Consider the following 19,454-nt stretch of genomic DNA (forward strand, 5'->3'; position numbering starts at 1 on the left):
AAGATCGTTTGCAATTTATTTTTAGCTTGGATTCTTTTAACCAAACTCGTTTTTGAACATTTTGCATTTATTTTGTCCCTATAGAGAAGAGCATTTAAATGTACATACAATATTTTCAACTGATCCAAATATTCAATTTTAATCAGCGGTGTCATGCAACAGGGCTGCCGCTGCACTATATTATTATTATTATAATTATTATATTATGGTATTACGGGTATTACACAGATTTTAGAGGTTAGGTTGTATGCCCTTCTCTAGCACTCTAGTTGTGTTGGCATCACTATTTTAACCTGGCACCGGGTGGTGGAACTGGAGTGGAGATATCAACAAATAATAATACTAGTAAAAATTGTGAAAATTCAATACGGAAGAAATTTCTTTAAATTCATCTACATGTTTGATCAAGGTTTAAAATAATCAGAAGATTGATCGTTTCAAAACGTGTGTCAAGAAATTGGAGACATTTTCTGCAATTTTATTTGATGAATCCTCTTCTGTCAAAACTGCCTAAGGTGCCACCGGGAAAAATTTTAGTCAACAAGGATCTGAGTGATTCCTCTTTAGGCAAAGAAATCATCAGTACGATAATCTTTTTTGTTTTGTTACAAATTAAATTTAATATTTAAATAATATTAGCTATTGAATATGTATTAACTTATATACAGGGTTTCACGGAGGAGTCGCTTTTTCTCTGCACAGTTTGAGTGGTGCGCCGGTCGATTTCATCCCAGCTCAAAACACCCCTGTTATTGTGATTTGCTCAGAAAATTCATCTGGAGCCGATGTGGAGATAGCAGCCAAAATCAAACGCTTCAAAAAGGTGCGAAATCCTACATACAAACTGGATGAGAGCAGAGAAAATTTTCGTTTGTTTTTTCATTCCAAGGCAATTGAACAAGAATTCCTTTGTAATTATTGTCCTTATAGGCATGGGGAAGCGCAGGTGTAATCGTTGCCGAAAGGAATTGCTCCACTACAAATTTGTATAAAGGCGTTCAGACTTGTGCCACGTTAAAGCACGACTCAAATGTGATCCCAGTGGCCAGTTTGCCAGAGCTGCCTGTGCTGCTGAAAGATTTGGCTCAAACGCGGTCCAACAAGCACCTCAACCCATTTCTGACTGTCAAATCAACACCTCACACTACCGACCTTGCCTCGAAGCAACTCGCGCTGCTGACAAACATTCCAAATGTAGGCCGCAAAAAGGCACAACTACTTGTAGAGAAGTTTGTCACCATTCGCCGACTTTCCTACGCAACTGAGGAAGAGTTGACTGAATGTGCAGGAAGTGCCACCGCCAAAGCAGTGTTCAAATTTTTCCATTGAAACTAATGAAAATTTATATAATTAGAATTTTAATTAAAGATATTTAAAAATTAACAAGACTCATCTCTCAATTAAAAGCCTTTTTGAGCTTACAACAGAATCGATTGATTCATGGTCCTATTAGGAGACTGGGAGAAGCTTTCCAGCAGCTGCTCCTTCATTGATCCAAACACAATTTCTGCCTCCTCTCGCAGGGACTCTGCCTTTTCCATCAGTAGCATCTATAACGGCGTAACAAGCACATATTAAATGGAATCCATAATAGCAGAGTATAGATTCATACTTTGGCAGATGAGACTAACTGGTTGGCCACTTTGGTGGGCAGGTGCTCGATTTTTCTAACCATCTCCTTAGGGTTTGCTGAGGCTACGTCCAGCAGCGTTTTGAAGCCCGCTTTGAACAGTTGCTGCGCTCGGCCCTGAAAATTTATTCATTATGTGGTTTGAAATTATATGTTCCGAATGGTGCAATAAAAGAGGGCATCAGATGATTAGTTGAGATTAAAAAAAATATACTGGAGGAAATAAAAAATCCCTTTGTTTTATTAGCCAATAATAAGTAGTCTGAAACCACACATACCTTGGATTAATATTAAGAGAGCAAATATTTAAACAAAAAAATGTAGGAGCCAAGCAACAGAGGAGTGTCAGTGATTACCCCAATCCCTCATTATTTGCTAGGCAACTTTGCTATTGGTGCCGTCTTAAGCACAGCGAAAATCTTAAATCGCTGTTTTCTGATAGGACACCAGAAAAATTATTAATTGATAGCAGAATACCTTTTTAACAGCAGGCAGTTCCATCAGCTCCAAGATTTCAGAAGAGCCACAGTGAGACAGTCTATCACAGATTTTGGTCAAAAGTGAGTGGAAGCACCACAAGGAGCCTTCGTACTCCTGCAACAGCAGCATGAGTTGCGGTAAAGAAATAATTTCAAGGAGCCAACCTGGCAGAAGGTCTTGATATTGGACGCTTGACTCGCAGAGGCGACCATCAGAGATTGAATGTCCCCTCTGGGAATGTCAAACTTATCAGACACGTTCCAGATCATCTGACCATCCCACATGGCGCTTAACAGTAGCGCGAGGTAGAATCGGTTCAAGACACACTCAGGCACAGCCTGCAAGTAGACCATTTAAAAAATCACTGATTTATAGCGTGGCCGTTTCAAAGTTATTTAAATTAATGTTTATAATATCCAACATTTTTATCCTAAGTGAGAAGTTTTTCTTGAATTATAAAATGAAATAACGAACCTTAGGCTTGCATCCTCGCATCAGGGTGGAGATGACTCCTTCAGTGATTCCAATCAGTTCAGCAGTCTTTTTGTCATTGGATGACAGTTTGAGAAGCTGAAATGTTTGCAGAGTTAAAAAGGAAATGATTATTGTAGCGGGGACAAAATTTCTCACCACATTGGCGAACACAACAGCTGAGAATCTGTTGCTTTCGACCCTCTCAGGGGAAATAATCAGGTACAGTAAGTGGAGCGGGGAAAGAAGGTTGAGCGCCCCTTGAGCTTGGCTCAGGTCATTGAGAAGGGTTTTGGCGTGGTCCATGGTCAAGTTTGCTATAGCAAATAGATAGATAAAAAGTTCAAGGATATTTAATTCCTAGGCAAAAATCTAGAAAATTTGGAAAGACCAAGAAACAATAATTCAAGGTGGAAAATTTAATAGTACATAAATAAGGCAAATATTTTAGTTAAATTAATGCAAACACATTGGACAAGAAATCAGCAAAAGAGAAACAATTCATTAAGGCCTTAAACAGTCATGGAATTAATTTTGTGTCAGGAAAATCCCAATACGAATTTCATTCGGATTTATCATGAATTTTAAATAAGCCAAGTTAGATTTTTATGAAACTAGAACCAAATATTTTTTCTGGACCCAATGAACATTAACAATTAATTATTATTTACCTTTCATGGCTGCTCTTCCTAGCGGACTGACTTTCAGCTCACTGGTGTCCTCAAGCAAGGGGGAATCCTCCTTCAGCACCAGCACCTGATTTTTGTACAGCTCAGCAACAACCTTCTCGACAAGCTGTTCCACCTCTTGACCAGACTGAATACCAAGCAGGGTGAACTGGCGCAAAAAGTGGCACAACTGCCGGCAGGAAGTGGCCAAGTCCAGCCCAATGAGGCTCAGAATCAGTCCCTCAGCCACGCTGGGTGTGTTTCCCAGCTGACTGTGACACCAAGTCATTCCAGACTTAAGAAACCGCTTCACCTTGTGTGCATTTTAAACCACGGTTAGCAGCTAACGAATTAATAAACTGATGGACTCACCTCCTCCAGCTCCGATTCCTGGCAGATGAGGATACTTTCGCCTGCGTCATCCATTCCAGCTCGGCCTGCTCTCCCTGTCATTTGCTTGTACTGGCTCAGGGTGAGGTAATCTCTGCCTATTTTCGGACTCCGCAAGATCACCTGGAATTTTGGAATTTAGATAGACGTGTCCTTTGTTGATGAAAACCAACAGCAGGTTGATAAGTTAATTTATCATTTTAACACTAAATTTTCCCCCAGTAATTACCCTTTTGGCGGGGAGATTGACTCCAGCAGCCAGGGTCGAGGTGCAGCACAAGCAACAAAGAACTCCGGCTCGAAACCCCTCTTCCAGCAGATTCCTTTCATTCATTGTGAGACCTATAGGACGACAATTTACATGAAACTTTACCAGCCACGTCTGCTTTTTTTTGGACGTCATTTACCAGAGTGGTGGTATGCGACACCATAGGGAATGGTCCTCTTGAGCACATCACAGACAACTCCGCTGCCTTCCTCCTTCAAGGCATGGTACAGCTCCACTTTCTCTCGTCCTTTATAGCATTTCATGCTCCTAAAACGTTTCCATTACACTCTAGATATGCAAAATAAAATCAGCACTTGCTTGTCTAGCGATTTAGCCAACAGCATAGCAACGTTTTCACAGTTTTTCTTTGTGGCGCAAAAGATCAGGCACGATTTACTTGGAGCCACTTCAGCAACCAACACTTTCAGACCATCAGGATCATTTCGCTTGTCCTGGAACGGAAAAAATTCTCTTACAATAAGATTTGCAAGTTCCATTGTGTAAAACAATAATTGTTAACTAACGTCACTGTGCACATTCCTCGTTGGCACGAAATGGTCGTCACTTTTATCATCGATTGCAATCACATTGTCATTCACTTTAAGGAACTCATGAAGTACCACAGGTCTGAATTCTTTTGAATAAACCTCCGCCCTAAGGAAAGAGGCAACTTCCGTTAGGTTGCCGATTGTTGCACTCATTCCAACGATCTGTGTTTCCGCTAAAACAAAATTCAATTTAATGTTAAAATATGTTCATAAGGTAATTTTCGAAAAATAGACTAAAATACTCAAATAGTCGCACAGTGAAAATGCTAATGTAACAAATTAAATATTTCAATTAGGTTCTGCACCAATTTAGGAATTTCCCCCTTTTTGTTTTTTAACTCATTCGTTGTGTCCTAGGGGGAAATTAATTTTTATCAGCTCTCGCGACTTTTTGACTAAGATAATTTAGGACTTACGGCTGGAAAACATAAATTTGGCTATAAGGCTTTCAAGAACAGCGCCGCGTCCAGCCTCTCCAATCATGTGGATTTCATCAACAACAACCATTCCAATTTCGTGCAGCCGTTTCTCCTCGGCCAACGAGTTGAACAATGCGAGAGCCTTTTCTATGGTGGCAACAAACACCACGTTCTTCCACAGCCGCTTCTTAGGAGGCAAAATGCCTTTACCAGCAGCGTATTCCTCGACAAGAAAGTTCATTTCCAATGCAAACGAAGAAAGCGATCTGACCTGCGAGATAAATTGCGTATCATGACATGACCGTTCTAGAGGAAAAAAGGATTATGTATTTGATACATAAAGAAATCGAGAAGGTTGATAAGCTACGCAAAAGATGTCAAAATCATTTCCTACCAAATATATAACAAATATGAACTTGGTGAGTATTTTAAGTGATGAGAAATATGTATAGAATAAAAGCTAGAATCGAAAATAAAAAGCTCACCAATTTAACACTTAAACAACATTTTAAATGAATAATGGAGAAATGTAAAAATTACACCTTTTTGTCGAATGAAAAATAAACAAGCATAATAATAATTGTCACAACTTAAGTTTTCGCCACCCATACTTTTAATAAATACCTTTTCCTGCACGATGGATACATAGGGCAGCACAAAGATGGTATTTTTCTTTCGACATAACATCTCTCGAAAAAGCAAAATTTCCGCAACAAGCGTTTTGCCGCCGCTGGTCGATATGGAGTAGATGAAATTTTTCCTCTCGAGGACTGACCTTAGGGCCAGACATTCGGTTTGCCAATCTACAAATTGCATACAAAGTCCCCTGATATTCAATTGCGATATCATTTCAATCACACATACCGTAAAGCTTGTCCACTCCCTTGTGCTCCTTGAGCAGCTCCAACACCCTGTCCGGCAAGCCGTAGAAAGACCCAAGACTCTCAAAGCCCACCGAGCAATCCTGCGTCCGCAGAGATGGCACCATGTCTAGCAGGTTTTTCCTCTTGGGCGTCTCCAGCAGCAGTGACTTGTCGGCGTTGCTCAGCAGGATCTGCTGCAGGTCTTGCCCGAAAGCGAATATGCTGTTCTGCGAGTCCTGCGTGGTGCCACCTCCACTGCCGCTGCTGGGGCTGCTGTTGTTGGTGCTCGAATCCACCAGTGGCCTTTTTAGAGTCTCCGCGGCCGCTGCTTTGCTCGGCGAGTCACTTTTCCGCTTCAGGACTGTGACCTTGCTGCAGGGTACGGTTTTCTGAGACTGCTGGCTCCTCTGCTCCATCTCGTCGATGGCCTGCAAGTCGCTCTCGTCGAAAATCAGCGACTCGTCATCTCCCGGAACACTCATAGTTTTAGATCCTGATCAGAAACGAACTCTAACCCATCGAAACAAAAAGGGTGGCTCGCAGAGGGGTTGATAAATATATGATTGAAATCCAAAACCCAAAGTGCCGGCTTTCTTGGCTTTCAAGGTTGACTGTTGTTGTTTGTTGTTTCTCGCTCGCTTTTCAGCGCCCGCCTTTAAACACGCCCATCTTTTAGCTGTTTATTGGCGCCAAATCGTTTTCGGGAAGAACTTATATGTATTTAACGTATTTAACTGTCAGACTCATCTCACGATCTCACATAAAAAATGTGATAAATTTTATGCTAGAGGTGCCAGACTTCCAAAGCTAGGAAGAACCCGGAGATTTTGGACTCGAAAACCTGGAGATCCCTAGCGCTATACTCCCCGTGTAAAATATAGTCCCAAACCCGGAGATCCCTATATACTCTCGTGTTAAATTTTCAGTCCCTAACACAGAGATCTCCGGTCGAAACCCGCGGAGAGTGGCAGCCCTATTTTATGCTGCATTAATTTTTCTTAAGACGTGAGATTTCCTGGGCTCCAAATTACTAATTTTTTCTAATCACAGAAGATTCGTTCAATGAAAACACTAAACACTACTTGATATTTTCCATATTTTCTATAATAACACCCACACATTACAATTTATTGGCTTTTGTCGTTAGCAATATTGCTGAACTACTATAATGTACCGTAACTAAAATTTTCAACTTCATTTCTAAAATGATTTAAGCTGTTTCATTTGAAGACATTTTTTGTAAGAGCTTTTCAATTTTAAAATGATTTTGAGATTTTTTGTTTCCAAATAAATAAATTTGGCTCTCTCTATTTTCATAGATTTATTTATTTATGAAAGTTATTTACAACGATCTCGTTAGAGACCATACACTTCTCCACCTTTCCTGAAATCAGCGTTGGCAAAAAGGGATGCTCCAAGTTTAGCAATGGCACAAATAATTGATCCTCGCTCCCTGTATCTATCTGTTTCGTGACCAATTTTCTCCAATCCATCAAGCACTTGCTGTAATATCGGAATTAGACATTAAAGTAAATAATCTGATCAATAGCAAATTTGAATCTTTTGCAGAACAATTTAAGTAAATATTTTTAAAATTCACCCTTCTTTGTTAGTTTTGGATTATAAAAAATATATAATCCAAATTAAATGTATAATTTTTATATACCTGGAGAACCCCAAACTCATATGAAAGCTGCATAGGATAGAGTTGGTGATGGAATCTAGCCGCATCAACAGCCTCCTTAATAGTTTCTCCAAACCACAAATGCCTCATTATCACCTTACAGCAGGGCGTAAATATTTGTGTAGATGACAAAAATCTGAAGAGTTTACCAAAGCAGTGGCTGTGAGAATTTTTGAGCCACCAGAGGCACCGATCACCAAGCGAACGTCGCCGTTGGAATCAACGACAACGGAAGGCACCATGGAAGACATGGATTTTTTTCCTGGCGCCAATCTGTTAGCCTCCGATGGCGGGAGTTGGAATGCATTCGGGAATTTTGGGAAAGAGAAATCATCCATGCCCGAATTCAGAATAATTCCAGTGCTCTGCGAAGCGATACCGGCGCCAAAGCTGTTTGGGGAAAGTTAAAACTGAACAAATGTGGCACATAATGAAGAAAATCAAGTCCTTACTACAAGTTGACTGAACTAGTCACTGAAACTGCGTCTCCGTTTTCTGCTAATACTGATATGTGTGCGGTGCCATGGTCTTCAGTGGAAATTTTGACGGCGCCATAGTGTGATGGGTCTTGACTAGTAACGTCATCCTCGATTTTTGATTTTAGTTCCTTGGCGTAGTCTTTGGAAGTTAGGTTGCCAAGCAGCTGAAAGTTCAATAAAAACACAGGCTTAAAAATAAGTGAATGTGTTTAATTATCACTTTTCTGTTCGGCAAACAATCACAAATAAACTTTTTTAACCAATGCAGTCTATTTTGTTATACAACAAGAAAAAATGAGACTGTAGAGAATTTAAACCAAAACCCTTGAAAATATACTATATTCCGATGTTTTTAATAAATGGCCGCAGAATCCATAGAAATGTAAATCTTACGTCATTAATGCTGACAAAGTCGGTGTCACCGAGTTCACCCCTGCGTGCGAACGCGAACTTGAAAGCTTCGGTGATTCTGTGGTATGTGGTGATGCTGTCTTGCAGCGTGCTCATCGACTTGTCATTGAGTTGGTAGTGATCCAGGATGTTTAGAATCAGGGTGAGCAGGACACCCGACCCTGGGGGTGGTACGGTGTACACTGTTTCACCACCATGGAGGGTTGTGCTCACAGGATCCAACCAACGCACTCTACAATGAATAAATGTTAGTAAAATCGGCAGCAATGAAGAAAAAATAGGAATTCTGAGATCAGAATTCCACCGCAGCGGACACATACTTATAATCAGAAAGGTCTTTTTCCGAGACCTTGCCTCCAATGTCCTGGATATCTTTTGCGAGTTTTCGGGCCAAGTTACCCTTGTACATGGAATCACCTCCAGAGTCAGCAATTTCCTGCAGCGTATCACACAATTTTGTATTTTTAATCAGCGTGCCCTCTTTGTGTAGTTTGCCTGTGTCAGGATCAATGAAAATCGAACTAGAATGAGCAGTTGATTAAGAATTGGGAGAATTTCAGAAACAAATTGTCTCACTTTAAGTATGTGTCATTCATGATGTGTTTCTCCTTGAGTTTGAGAGAGTCCGACTGGTGCAGGGTCATTTTGTAGCCGTCCCTGCAGATTTTGATTGTGGGCATGATGACGTCGGACCAGGAGAGGTTGCCGAATCGCTTGTGCGCCTCCCAATAGCCCAACAGCTCACCTGGCACAGCGATGGCTAAAGCTCCTGTGACAATAAAATGGTTGGTTTAAATTAAAAAAGTAACCAACAATCAGACCTTGTTTGGAGAGATTTGGGGTTGAGTAGAGCTCCTCGGTGGCCTCGGCCGGCGCCGCCTCCCTAGCGTCCAGGGTGAAGGCCCGCTTGGTGCTGCGCTGGTAAACGGTCATCAGGAAGCCGCCACCGAGGCCCATGCTCTGGCAGTTGACCACTCCATTGCAAAAGAGGGCCGCGATCGCAGCGTCCATCGCCGTGCCATTCTTGGCCAAAATGTCTCTAAAAATTGCAGGACACCTGATTTAGCTTTTAAAATTTTATATGTCTGTTAAACATTTTGTAAAGTTATTGTGTTTAAAGGACCAGATGAGAATTAACTCCTGCGATTAAAATGACCAGTTCGTGTCTACTCTACAAGTCATTATACTTAGTAAGATTTTTTTACCATTGACGGTTAAATTCATTGATCCATAATCATGATTCATTCTAGTTTGCCTTTGTAGTTTCTTTTTTAAGGCTGGAGAGCAACTTGTGACGAAATTCTATCGCTCGCAGCAACTCCAGTCAAAACAAACACAGTTTCTCTTTAAGCGGCGGTTAGAAGAGAAAATGCACACATTTAAGGAACAGAAAAGAAGCGACTGATTCTTTATTAGGAATCAACTTCCGTGAAAATACAACTACAAATTATCAAATAAAGCAAAGCATATTAATCCATCAAGATAGGCCGGCGTGTACGACGAAGGCAACTTAGTCCGAGATATCATATCAGCGACAAAAAAATCAAACACATATATTTATCACTCGTTGAAGAAAAAAAACAGCGCAGCGGCGAGAAGAGTCCGTCCGTATTGCGAGCCTCGGAGCGGAACTGTCGCATCACAATTTATTTTATCACGCGCGCACTCACTCTCATTATTTCCAAAGGCGTTCCGAAGGTTCCGCTGCCACCGCTGTTGCTACCCTGAGCTCAGGGCTTGGCCTTGTCGCCGGCCTTGTTACTCTTCTGGTTTTGCTCAGTGTTCTGCAGTTTGGTGACGATCTTACGTGAATGGCCGTTCGGGTCGAAGTGGTTTGTGTGCTCGCTCGCCTCCTTCTTGCTCCTCTGCTTGCCTGAGTGGCCAGAGTGGATGTGCTTGTCCACGTCGTAGTTGTAATGCTCGTACTCGTCAAAGTGCTTCTCGGACATCTTGCAAAGTGCTCTCTGCTGCTGCGGTTTACGATGCGAACGAATCGAATATGCCCGCGGCTCGAGTGCCGTCGCCGCTTTTATAAGGTGCGCGCCGACGCGTGCGCCGCCGCGGCTCCCGCGGACCTTGGACGCCGCTGTGTTTATTTGCTTGCTGGCAGCAGGTGGTGTTAGCTCGGATTGTATTATGTTTATTCACTATCAGAGTCACGGGTCACACACGGCACGCACGTTTTTTGGCTCTCTTGACTGATATTTGTGCAACTAAGTATTAGGTGCGCGGAAAACAAACTGCGTCGTCATCCAGCGCTTTGCGAGCCCACGCAGGCAGGCTGAATTTTAATAATTTTAAGTGCCTTTGACTTCGGAGGTTAAATGTATCGTACATAGCTCTGATTTCTCCCTTAATTTAAGAATGTAAAAATTAATTTTTACCTTCCAACTTCTGAGCATATGACGGCGTCCGTGCAGACGGCGGCCCTTCTGAACTGCTGCAGTTTTGACTCGGAGGGCGGCAGCTTGGCCACGGGGTTGGGCGCCACCTTTGCCACCCTTTGGGGTTGACTCGTGACAATATATGCAATGACCAGCATCAGCACAATGACCAAAGCCGAGCAGCCCACGATCAGACCGAGTTTTTTCGTCTGGCGTTTGTGCCTGCAACACGAGATCAGAAATCTTGCATGCATAAATATCAAGTAATTTTTTCTCGCGACGGCAAATTTATTGCAATTGCGAGCTCCAATCCTCACTCTGCAGATCTTTTAGATTATATCAGCTTAAAACTTAACATCCTCTCATATATCTGTCTCGTGATGTGTGTGGTGGTTAATTTATTTTATGCAGCATTTTATTAATGTTTCTTTCTCTTCTAATAATCTGTTTTAATTTTAACCCTTATTTAAGCAGAAATTTGATTTAGTCAAACTTATATTGCTAGATATTTTTTGGATTAAAAAATTGAAGTGGTTCAACCGGCTCATTTCATTTGCATCAAGTGCAGCCTGCATTTAATAGCTTTCAGACTGCAATTATTCGAGAACAGTCGTCGATTTCATAACGAGACGATGCTCTGCTTGTAATATCTTGAGGCGAAACGAGAGCTCTAGGCTTTCTCGTCTCTCTTGTGTTGAGCGTTTATTGCGTATTACTCGAAACTAGAGTGCTGCACGAGGTGAACGAAACGACTCAAGGCCTAAACTCGAATCCGGCTGCGGACGAGAAATGCGGCGAGAAGAGTAATTTAGCTGGACGCGGGCGTGGCATCTGCCAATTGAAGCCGACACCGTGAAAATATAGGCGATCTGTTACCAGGCGGCTTGTTCCGCCAAAAAACTGCGACGATTTTTCTCTCTTTATAAAATCAACCAGGAAAAGGTTGAGCTCACTCAGCTGGATGTGAGAATATGAATAAGTGCATAAGCGCGAGAGGTCTCAATTAGCATTGTTCATGCAAATCGCGCGCGCAGCCGAGGCGGACGCTTTCGGCATATATCTATATGGTCGGGTACAATTACGACGATTACTCTCCGCAATTGGCTCGGAGTTGATAATTATGGACAGTAGTAAAAATGGGAACGACTCTCTAGAAGCATGCCTGCGATTGGAAAACGAATTGTTCTACAAATTTACAGAATGTTCCACATTGAAAGAAGTAAAACCATTTTTAATAGAGCGTTTTTTATTTGCCCCAGTTGGTTATTCCGGCAATTATAGTGTGAGCATCACAAAATTGACTTACTTAGTAAAGAACGTCAGGACAGCAGTCACTCCCTATTATCTCAAGAAAATCTTATCTAATATTTTATAACATTGTGTAAAAATGGGGTTTGGTCAATATTTATAAGTCTTATCAAATTAAAAGACGAGTTTTTCATAGATTTATGTAGTAGATTTATGGAAATTCTTAAAAATAATTAAAACATGCGGGAATGCTTTTCAAAACTAAATATTTTTAATTGATACTTTGAAAAGAGTGGAATAAAATACTGTCTTGTTCTTCTCCACCACACTGAAGTGATTAGCAAAAGTATTTGTTATTTTCTCGCCTTATCTCTTTTGCTGATATTGCTAATGATCACGTGTTACATTAACTACGCATCTATAATGATTTATAATGGCAATAATGAAAACTCATCGTTGATTTTCAGCTCGGAATCGCAATTTGGATGAATCACCTAAAATTTACATTATGCATTTTAAAATTGTGCGGTGCCGCAGAAATGAAATCACGCTGGCGAGAGCCCCAAGCGGTAAAATTCCGCTTGACAACAACGATTGAAACGAAAATGGTTTTATCAGTTTCATGCGGACAGTCACGTGTATATATCAAAATCGTATCTACATATTTGTAAACAGACGAAAATACCGATTCTTGATTGACATTAGAAATAAACAGGCATGTGCGTATGGGGAAAAAAGATGCTAAACCCTAAAATATTTAGAAATTTGAATTGTAAAAAAGCCTTTGTTGAGGCCTATAACATAATATATGAAATATTATTCCAACTTATTTAATTATTGAAATCCATTTATATACTTTACCACAAAAACTGCTGGGTTTTGTAATTTTGAGGACGAAATGTTTTCAGTTTTGGTACCAGTATCATTTTACACTCTTCCTAAAACAACTCCAAATTATACCGAGCCAACCAAAAGAGAATTAAATAAAAATGTCAAAATATCTTTAGCATTGTTACACTCTCTCGTCTTAAATTTTACTCCACCTAGAAAAGCACCAAGGCTCACATTTCATACACGTGGAGGTGTGCAGAAAAATAAAGACGCAGCAGACTGTGCAAAAATCGAGTTTTTTCCGCAAAGCAAAAGCGGCGAAGGCCTAAAAGTGAGTCGTGGAGCGAGAAACCCTTTGAGCTTGCTTTCACAAGAGTGATGTAATGCAATTATCATCATCATCAGCAGCAGCAGCTCGTCGGAAGAATAGTAATAATAATAATAAATGCTTCGCCTTATTCATCTCGCTCGTTCGATGCGCTTGTGGGATTCTTCTACCTTGACGCGCCGTGTACGTAATGCTATTGAGGAAATAGATCGACAACTGGCAAAGGGACGAATCAGGTTTTGCTTGGCCAGAGCCGTCGAGAGCAAAGTCACGTCTTGCGGACCTGATAAAAATACGCCAGACCTCTCACGTGTATACTCACTGCGATAAACGTCAAATTCCGCCAAAAGGCCATGTGAGTATTAAATTTAGCAAATATAAGGAAGCATATTCATCAACAAGAAATATTGAACTGAAGAATAAAACATTGTGTGTGTTTTTTTAATATGCCACTAATTTGAATTTATCAAGGTTTTTACAATATCGTTTACATTTTTGTCCTTTTAAGAAAAATTTCACAGCAACGCGCGTGTTTTTGTTTAAATAGGCCAGCAGTCTCTTTGATAAAACATTTCCAGCCTTGACTGATAAATCGCACTGCGCAGAAGAAAAAGAAGAGAAACATTATTATTAACTATCAAGCTGGTGTTAGAAATTTCCTGGGCGAAAGCATGTACTCAGAAATTTAACGCGCTTATCTTTCGCTGATACGAGCACAGTACGTGTGTTTAAGTATAATTAAAATTTATTAGCGTAGAAACCTCTAATGATCGCAAAGCACGAGTTTAAGTTTAAAAAGCCACCTGTGTGCCGAAGCGAGAACCAGCACGGTTGAAAACAGTTTAAAATTGCAGCGACATCTGCACAAACTTACTATGAAAATGAGACTAAAACACACATTGATTTTTAAACTATAATGTTTAAGAGTGGTCGTACGCGCAAATCGGATAACCAGTTGAAAAAAACATTTGTTTACCTTTGTAAATCGCAAACGGTAATTGTTTGCGTTATTGCATGCTTATGCCTATTTGCAAACCAATGTTTGCCTTGCCGTTTGAGGGCACCGCTATCCAGGCTCACCACTGTCAGTGGTGTCGGCAGACCAGAGGTTCCAGGGGTGCGGCCGAATTTATAAATAATCAGAAATGATAATTCATTTGATTACAAAGACTTATTTTAAAATCATATGTATGTTTCTTTCTTCTTGGAAACCATTTATATCCGGATATTATGCACCGCTATCTAAAGTTAGCTCTGAAGCGTCGAAATTGTATTTAAATAATGTTTGAGATAAAAATTAAAAACAAAATTCCAACAAATATTTAAAATCATATTTTTCTTACCATATTTTTATAATAGTTAGTCACGTCTGGTTATAGCCTATTGGTGTCTCCAGTTATTTTGTTTCATTATAACATAGCAGTGATTTCCCGGTATTTTCCGTTTTAACTCTCAGCATTATCTCTGCACTACCTGTCACGTTTTCACGAATTTTTAACTATTAAATATTTGGCTACAATTTACCGTTAAAATTGTAAGCTTAACATAATATAAACAACCTGATGACATAAGAAAGAGAATGGACTTTTATGGTGAGTTAAATCAACCGTGCAAATTTTGCTTCATTAAAAACGATTAAAAAGTTCATCTTAGTGTCAATTTAAAGATTAAAAATTTTCCTTTGACGAAATTTCCAGACGCATTTTCTTAAATTTGATTTGGACGGTTGCATCTCGGGTAAACTTGTGCGGCAGACTGTCTCATCCGTATCTCACTTGTGAATCTTGGCGATGACCTGATTGAGCAGTTTGCACAGCAGGGTGGGCTTCCGGCGGTGCAGCTTGCGGTGCTGGCTACCCTGTCTGCCCGTCCTGTCCCTGCAGGAGAGCATTTGCTGCGTGGCCTTCCGCTTCTTCACTGCCATCGGCGGCCACCCGTGAATTGTTTAAATTATCACAGTCACACGAGCACGGCGCGGCCGGCCCCAAACAGCACCATGCGGCAATCGATTTACAACGAACAGGGTTGTACTGCACTCTCTATTTTCACCCCTCTGCCCTCTGGCGAGCCCCTGCCAAACTGGCATAGCCACCAGGGTGAGCTGGCGCCAGTCACGCAACAGGTGTCATTTATCAAGATTTGACTAACAGTAATTTATTTCCAGGCCGTTCTTAGCTACGTGAGGATGGAATCTTACTTTTGCAGTTATAGACGAAAATATTTCAGCTGAAAAATATAAGAATTGTTCAAGTCTCCGAGAGATCATTTTTCACCCCTTCTCTAAAGATTTTTCCCATTTTATTTTCTGTTTTTATTTTAGTTCCATCGTTAGATATTGTCTTAAGAGAACCGGTTAAAACGAAATTTCTGAAAAGAAAATTCCCTGCTCGATGGGTTTCTCCAAATCCCTATCAGAACTTCACAAAGTTCCGTTGTCCTTGTTTTAATCTGACGTTGTTGACTGCTTTAAGAATAAAAATTTCCCTTCTTTCAATTTATCCCACTTAAATGGTCGGGAAAAGATATGAAAAAATAAATATCAACTCTCACCACTTCCTATTGCGATTAACATTGCTTGCTTCTTCCGTCTCTTGGAGTCCATTATTTGGCTGCTGCATTGCCATCTGTGAATTTTATCGATTTTTAGTAACATGTGTTAGCAGATGAATAAATTTGGGCTACTTCTATTTTGCAACCTTTGCAAGGTCGGAAATTGTATATAAAATGGTAGATATTAAAACCGATGCAAAAAAGCAAAATGTTAATTGCAATAGCATTTTTTTCAATTTCTCGTATCTTTGCAAAGTCGTCATATTTTAACGATTGTTTTCGTTATTTTTTATTTTAATTTCTTGTCTATCCTTTACAGAAAAGAATACATACAAAATATCAGAAATGTAAATTATATATAAATATCGTATAATGTTATGAGGGTGAGCTCAACTATTGAATATTATAAGAAATTAAAATAAATGATTATTTATTAAAAACATACAAAAGTAATGGCTATATAGCAACAAAGGATACGTTCAAAATCTATATTTTTATCTAGCATCATGAAGTCTTGTACAGAGACTAAAATTTCGACACAAAAATCTAAAAATATTGATTTCCTTCCAATAAGAATTGAGGAGCAATTAACTTATTAGAAGACGTGTACTGGGCCGCAATGCATCACTATTTGATGAAGAGGGAAAGAATGGGATACTGGTGTAGCGGTCGAGAATGAAAAATGAGGGCCAATTATCAAGGCAATTGGAGTGGATGAACGTGTGTAAATCAATGACGTCAGTGCAATGCACGTCTTTATTTTTAAACGGAGTAGACGCGTCAAGGAGCACATGCCACACATGCATGCGCTCTACTCACAAATGATACGGCAGTAAATAATGCGCCCTTAATAGCTCCACACGATTGCCTTTTATTTATATTTCCCAGAGGCAACTCCAACAAGTCTAAAAACTATCTAGTTGAACAATAGAGATAGTGCAATTTAGAAAAAAATAATTAAAAAATTCTACTCTGCTTGAAATTTGTTATATTAAATACAAAATTAGCGGAACGTTGGATAAAACATTTTCATGACACTAAAAATAATGAAAATTTTAAATTCCTTTTTTCTATTTCTATTTGTCGGTGGTATCTTCAAGAACTATTGGTATGTTTAAAATATTTTTTGCTCAAACCTATAAACGTGCCCAAAATTTTGAAGCACCCGAAAATTCTGTTAAGAAACTGCGCGTCGTTAAAAATAGAAAACGTATACCAAATTCGTATAAATGATAATTTGATTTAACTAAATTTATCATCCTCTTAAACTGACAGAAATAAAAAATACTTCACACGAGTAAAATATTTTCGCGTCAATTTCTGCGGATTAGCAACTGGGAGGTTCTCAGTGTTCTCACGTTCCAAGGAGCCGCGAGGCCATATAGTATTTACGCGCGAATCCGATTGTGGGAACGGCAGCTGCAAGCGCAAAAGCGACGTTTAATGAGGTTTCCCTAGCCTGAGCAGGTGGACAAAGAAGTGGAGGCCGGAGTAGTACAAAATAATGCACACGATTTGGGTCTGACAAAGGAGCAGGTGCGAGCAAACCGCACGCAGCACATATGTGCTCCAAGACTAAAACGCGCCAAAAACGAAAGCAGTTTTGCCAAAGAAACTAGTGAAACGCTGCCTTCGGCCAACCAATTAAAGAATTTTTTCATGGTGCTTAATTAAGTTCTAGGAAACATCTCTGAGAAATAGCGCAAAAAATTATTTTTCTCTATACTTGTCGTTAATTCATAGTAATTTACTGCTGAAATGTTGAAATTTCTCTCATCCAATTATAATGCAAAATATTTACCCGCTTTGATGAAACAAATTTAAACTACCAATTTCATCATTAATTAAAAAATAAATTAAACTTGTCACTTTTTAAAAACCCATTTTATTAGGTTGGTTAGCTATCATAATTAATTCCAGAGTCTAATTCATAGAAATGCCAAAAGCTGCGACCGTTTGAAGGCGTGCAATTTAAGTAATGACTCAACGCATCTCAAATTAGCAGCAGTTCCTCGAGGTCAATGAGATTTATCAGCCGAATTCCACGCGACGCCGGCTAGACGCCTTAAACCACCTCTGCTCTGTGTACGAAAAGGAAAAAAAGCATCAACGCACATGGCCCTGGTGAAGCGCAAGAATTAGTGACGCTGAAAATTGCTCTCCTCGAACAAAGCACAGAGATGGAGACAAGAAAGAGAGGCTGAACCGAGTGAAATAAGACACTGCATAGACTCCCCCATTGAGTCACTCTCGTGATTGAAACAAGAACTGGGTCTGCTATATTTTTTAAAAGTACAAAAAGAAAAGATCTGGGAAGTAAATCACATTCTATTTAAATACAAAAATCAAAATTCTTAGCAAAAGATGCCTATATGATTTGATTTTAATTTTGTTTGCATGGATGGTAGCATTTTTTTCATATATAAAATTTTTATAGCAATTTTGCACTTTTAATAAAAGGGTTATAGAGACATCTACAACCAAAACAAACTTAGTTGCAGTAGAATTTTTCTGTTTTATCTATTAAATTGATGTAAACAATTTTGAACTTCCATATTATGTTCCAGTGTATCAAATTGAAGTTATTTAGTAAAGTTATACATATAGTTTATATATTAACTTAATCTCAATAGAAAAAAACGCAAAATATTATTTCTGCTAAATATTGTGGAGAGTTAAGTGTTTGAGTTTAAAACAGTGAAGTCCAAAACATCTGCAAACTTATTTTCACAGACATAATTGATTACGCTGAGTAAAAGCTTTCGGTCCTTGTAAGGAATAATTTTGAAGCGCTTGTGCGAATATCCTTGAAAAACGTGACGCATAAAAAATAGTTGAGAATTTTTATTTTAAAAATTAAAGGCTACCGGGCATAACAAATAGAAATGATAATTGCACTAAAACAACTTTCATAATTATCATAGTTTCGCTGATTATTAGAAATTCAACAGAAGAAACTGCTTTAAGCAATAAATTATGTTTGTAAGCAAACGGCAAGCCCCCACTCACATTCACAGAGCAAATTAATTGATGGATGGGCGTATAGCTCACCTGGTTGTTGTCCATGTTTGCGGCCTGGCCTGGCAGTCCGCGTGCTCCCGGCTTCAGGCTTGAGTCGCCTCCAACGAACGACTTCACAACACACACTGGGACCAGCAGCCGTTGAGATGACTCCAACTCCAGTTAGTTGTTGCCGCTTTTACTACATTCCGGCGGGAGGGGACCGGCTCTGGTCTTGCGTAACCGTTTCCACCACTTCTCAGCCATAGTATTAGCGACTAAAAGCGCGCGCCGGGGGCCTAATCCGCCTTAATTAGGGTTGGTCGACGCCACGTGGCTCACGACGACGCTTCGTCTGCGTCTAACCCAGACTTTTTTCGTCATTCATTCTAGCGGTCTGTCGCTTTTATCTTGCACATTGTGTCGCGTGGATGCTTCCTTGTTTAAACTACTCTCACTGTGATATAAATAAAACAACGAGGAAAACAATTTGTAATCCGTATTGCAGAAGCGGGAAACTTTGAAGAATTAATCATCTGTTTGAAGCAAAAAATAAATTATAAAAAGCTTCAAGACGTGCTAATTGAGGTCTCTACCTGCCAACCAACCTGCTAATTGTGACTCTAGTAAATCCTCTCTATAGGGGAAAATCGAAAACAACTTAAGTGAACAGCTTTACTTAAGCCAGATTATTGTTATTATGAAAGACAAAAAAGAAATCTATTAAATTGAGGTGCCAGTAAAATTACATAAGCATTTCATTATTTTTGTAACTCGTAAAAAGAAACCAAGTCTCTCCGGC

The 19,454-nt window shown here is 39.7% G+C and overlaps 4 protein-coding genes across 5 annotated transcripts; 1 reads left to right on the plus strand and 3 right to left on the minus strand.

Moving 5' to 3' along the window:
- Nucleotides 1–316: 316 nt before the first annotated feature.
- LOC135935294 (Fanconi anemia core complex-associated protein 24-like) lies at nt 317–1,386 on the plus strand. Its single transcript, XM_065477518.1, has 3 exons — nt 317–582; nt 669–823; nt 931–1,386. The coding sequence occupies exons 1-3, from the start codon at nt 486–488 to the stop codon at nt 1,327–1,329; spliced, it is 651 nt and encodes a 216-aa protein (XP_065333590.1). The 5' UTR covers nt 317–485; the 3' UTR covers nt 1,330–1,386.
- On the minus strand, nt 669–6,355 carry LOC135935292 (helicase POLQ-like). Its single transcript, XM_065477515.1, has 15 exons — nt 5,739–6,355; nt 5,499–5,677; nt 4,872–5,145; nt 4,432–4,628; nt 4,226–4,359; nt 4,047–4,174; nt 3,869–3,981; nt 3,622–3,762; nt 3,253–3,562; nt 2,741–2,898; nt 2,585–2,680; nt 2,275–2,448; nt 2,108–2,224; nt 1,613–1,747; nt 669–1,550 (listed from the first exon to the last, which is right to left on the minus strand). The coding sequence occupies exons 1-15, from the start codon at nt 6,217–6,219 to the stop codon at nt 1,419–1,421; spliced, it is 2,769 nt and encodes a 922-aa protein (XP_065333587.1). The 5' UTR covers nt 6,220–6,355; the 3' UTR covers nt 669–1,418.
- A 688-nt stretch (nt 6,356–7,043) lies between these two features.
- On the minus strand, nt 7,044–18,852 carry LOC135935293 (scoloptoxin SSD14-like). 2 transcript variants are annotated; one of them, XM_065477517.1, is made up of 11 exons: nt 18,704–18,852; nt 15,653–15,726; nt 10,696–10,917; nt 9,133–9,350; nt 8,888–9,080; nt 8,632–8,832; nt 8,294–8,543; nt 7,874–8,064; nt 7,571–7,811; nt 7,404–7,517; nt 7,044–7,240 (listed from the first exon to the last, which is right to left on the minus strand). In XM_065477517.1, the coding sequence occupies exons 1-11, from the start codon at nt 18,716–18,718 to the stop codon at nt 7,094–7,096; spliced, it is 1,866 nt and encodes a 621-aa protein (XP_065333589.1). In that variant the 5' UTR covers nt 18,719–18,852; the 3' UTR covers nt 7,044–7,093. The 2 variants fall into 2 exon arrangements, with proteins under 2 accessions (XP_065333589.1, XP_065333588.1); XM_065477516.1 differs by lacking the exons at nt 15,653–15,726; nt 18,704–18,852 and adding an exon at nt 14,878–15,069.
- On the minus strand, nt 9,690–10,330 carry LOC135935295 (nuclear protein 1). The gene has a single exon (XM_065477519.1). It carries the CDS (start codon nt 10,258–10,260, stop codon nt 10,042–10,044), a length of 219 nt encoding a protein of 72 aa, XP_065333591.1. The 5' UTR covers nt 10,261–10,330; the 3' UTR covers nt 9,690–10,041.
- Nucleotides 18,853–19,454: the final 602 nt, after the last annotated feature.

Source organism: Cloeon dipterum, chromosome 2 (assembly GCF_949628265.1).
Source record: "Cloeon dipterum chromosome 2, ieCloDipt1.1, whole genome shotgun sequence".
In the NCBI taxonomy this organism is placed as follows: Eukaryota; Metazoa; Arthropoda; class Insecta; order Ephemeroptera; family Baetidae; genus Cloeon; species Cloeon dipterum.